The sequence below is a fragment of the Coenobita brevimanus genome, chromosome 44 (genome assembly GCF_032717465.1).
Source record: "Coenobita brevimanus isolate Jiangsu-jjx chromosome 44, ASM3271746v2, whole genome shotgun sequence".
Taxonomy (NCBI): domain Eukaryota; kingdom Metazoa; phylum Arthropoda; class Malacostraca; order Decapoda; family Coenobitidae; genus Coenobita; species Coenobita brevimanus.
The window spans coordinates 4,779,766-4,782,421 of record NC_136997.1 but is presented as its reverse complement, the minus strand read 5'-3'; the positions used below and the strand labels follow the sequence as shown (position 1 = coordinate 4,782,421).

At 39.7% G+C, this 2,656-nt stretch overlaps 1 protein-coding gene across 1 annotated transcript; it reads right to left on the bottom strand.

Moving 5' to 3' along the window:
• Positions 1-522: 522 nt before the first annotated feature.
• On the bottom strand, positions 523-2,154 carry LOC145398218 (uncharacterized). The gene is made up of 3 exons (XM_080271170.1): positions 1,754-2,154; positions 1,315-1,501; positions 523-723 (listed from the first exon to the last, which is right to left on the bottom strand). Exons 1-3 carry the CDS (start codon positions 2,152-2,154, stop codon positions 523-525), a joined length of 789 nt encoding a protein of 262 aa, XP_080127296.1.
• Between the last annotated feature and the right edge of the window lie 502 nt (positions 2,155-2,656).

Below are 2,656 nucleotides of genomic sequence, written 5' to 3'. Positions count from 1 at the left end.
GACAATACTCTAAAGTTTTGGTTATTTTACTTCAGCTACTTACGGCCGCGAACTTCTAAGACGTATGTTATGTAACTTAAGTTACACCTAATGCAATATGCTTTTGTAACATCATATGAAATCATTGTAGTTCATACTATGTTGGCAAATGAATATTAAGTGGAAAGAATGTAGTCTACCTGATAAATTATTTATTATCAATTTTTAATGCAAAAGAATACAGTAAACAAGGTTAGGAAATGGCCTGCGCCATGTTACCTAACCTTGTGGTTATTTTTGTCATAAAATTATAGTATGTATAATTTCATTGTTGGCATGCATATAAGTTTATTTAATTTAACATTAACATAAAAATCCAATTTCATTTATCATGTTACCCAACATGAAATCTGAAATTTATGCATAAAAAACTCTGTTAATAATGAGTTCAGCATCCTTCACGTTCTATGACCTCTAGCAGTCGGCTGGACATTGATAAGATAAAGGCGGATATGATATGTGGTTTCCCTCGCAGTGACTCCCTCACTCGTGTATTGTAGTGTGTTCCAGAAGCTGCTGACGTGTCCGCTCCATCTCCGGTTCCCAAGAGTTGACCATGTTCGCCCACACTGACTCGATTGGATTCAAGTCGGGTGCTTTACTTGGCCAGTGTAAGAGATCCATTTTTCGGTGCTCATCAAAGCAGTTTCTCACGATTCGGGCAGTGTGGATCGGACAACGGTCCTAAGGGCAAAAAAGGCAACATATGCAATTATGATCATTACCTACAGCATAATTTCCTTATTCTGAAGTCAGCGATTTCGCTTACATTGCTTGCTTTCTCGCTGAAGACAAGATGTTTCATTCTGTGGAGGTAACGTCACTAAATTTAATAGTCAGAACAAAAACGAAGCAAGTGACCCTCTGTTCCTAATGGAAACTATTCTATCCAAGTTTCTGTTTACCGTTAGAGGTTTCTTTTTCTTTTTGGACCTTGCCACTGGACATTGTTTGTTTCATTACATGAGATACCAACACTAACCAAGAATTTTTGGGTATATTACTAAGTCAGAACTACATTTTTTCAAGATATATTGAAACTGCATGTCTGGGACTTATATTTGCATTATATATGCTCATTTATTTCGGAATTTTTATTCATACCTGCATAAATATTATTTGTTCCGGAAATGGTAGTGTATATGCTCGCACCATTGGAAGCATCATTTCCTCTAAATTTTCGAGGTATTGGTCGGCAGTAAATCGACCAGTTATCTCCACTAACTCCCCGATACAGTTCAGATTTACACAGTCCCATCACGTGACACTCCTTGCTTCTTGGTAGACGTAAGGCGGGTCATAACGGGTATTATTAGGCCTCCAACAGTGCAGTTGTCCATGGCTGGTAGACTGGAAGGTTTTCTCGTCTGAGAAAATCACGCACCCCCAGAAGTCCATGACTTTGTCAACATGCTCCCTAGCAAACTGTTGCACCCTGAACATCTCCTTCTTAGATGGTATCCTACGAAAGTATTTTTTTGCTATAGAGAAAACAAGCCTGGAGGATTTGTTTCAGTCCACTGAATATTATAATACTAAAAGGATATACCCATATAAATGATATCAAAGCATGTATAAAATGGATTAATTAAATATTACATGGCTGATTTTATAGGTGGACAAAATCTTAATGAAACACACACTGGATTAAATTATTAACTATGCCCCATTATAATATATGAGCATTATTTCAATAAATGCATATTTATATCACCTGTGGTGGATTCCAGCCTCGTCGTACCGACGTCTCAACGATCTGGCTAAAATGTCAAGCTGGAGGCGTTCCTTTGAGGCCACGGAGTTGGAGAAAGGGTGTTCGCCAACATCGTTGTTGATCCTCTCGTCTTCGTCTCTGGTTGTTCCTCGTGGCCGGCCAGTTCTTGGGAGATCTTGCAGATTTCCAGATTGCTGCCACCGGGTCATCCATCGTTTGACAGTGGACCTGGCAACACCCAACTCCTTGAAAATAGCACCAATGCTTTGTCTAGCCTCACGCATGCCAAGTATCCTTGCTCGTAGAGCTACAGCGTCGTGTTGGCGTCTATCCACCTTGCTGTCAGACTTGAGAATGATAAAACGACTGTGCTGGAGGAATGACGTAAGCTTAGAATTCATTCGGACCTTCAAACCTTCGAAAGTTTCTCTCATTCAAGGTCATGAAATTCTTCACAGGGCACAATTAATCCTCTCAAGGCGAACGGAAAATATGAGGCGCCCGGTGGCAGAGGGGCGAGTTTACTATAAACCTAAATATGAGATTCTTGCTGTTTCGTTCTGTTCAAATCTCCCCCCTTCTCCTGGTTTGAAAAGCTAAGCAACGTTTGACCTTATTCCCAAAACAGTAGAGTTAAGATTCTTGTGGTTTATGGCTAAAGCCACAAACCACATGACTTTGAGCTCTACTGTAGAGGATAGAAGTTCGGATATCGCTTCGCTTTTCAGACCAAGAGAAAGAAGGAGATTAGAACTGAACGAAACAGCAAGAATCTCAAGTTCGGGATTATAGTCAACTTGCCTCTCTGCCACCGGACGCTTCATATATTTTGCATAAAGCTATATAGAAGTAACCATATGTAAAAGATTTTTGGTTATGATATTTGCTGTGTTTGTTCTAGTA

Coding starts and splice junctions, on each gene's coding strand:
- LOC145398218 (XM_080271170.1), bottom strand. CDS start 2,154: ATGAATTCTAAGCTTACGTCATTCCTCCAGCACAGTCGTTTTATCATT. Junction 1,502..1,753: donor GAGGCTGGAATCCACCACAG/GTGATATAAATA, acceptor ATACTTTCGTAG/GATACCATCTAAGAAGGAGA. Junction 724..1,314: donor CGCCTTACGTCTACCAAGAA/GCAAGGAGTGTC, acceptor TTTTGCCCTTAG/GACCGTTGTCCGATCCACAC.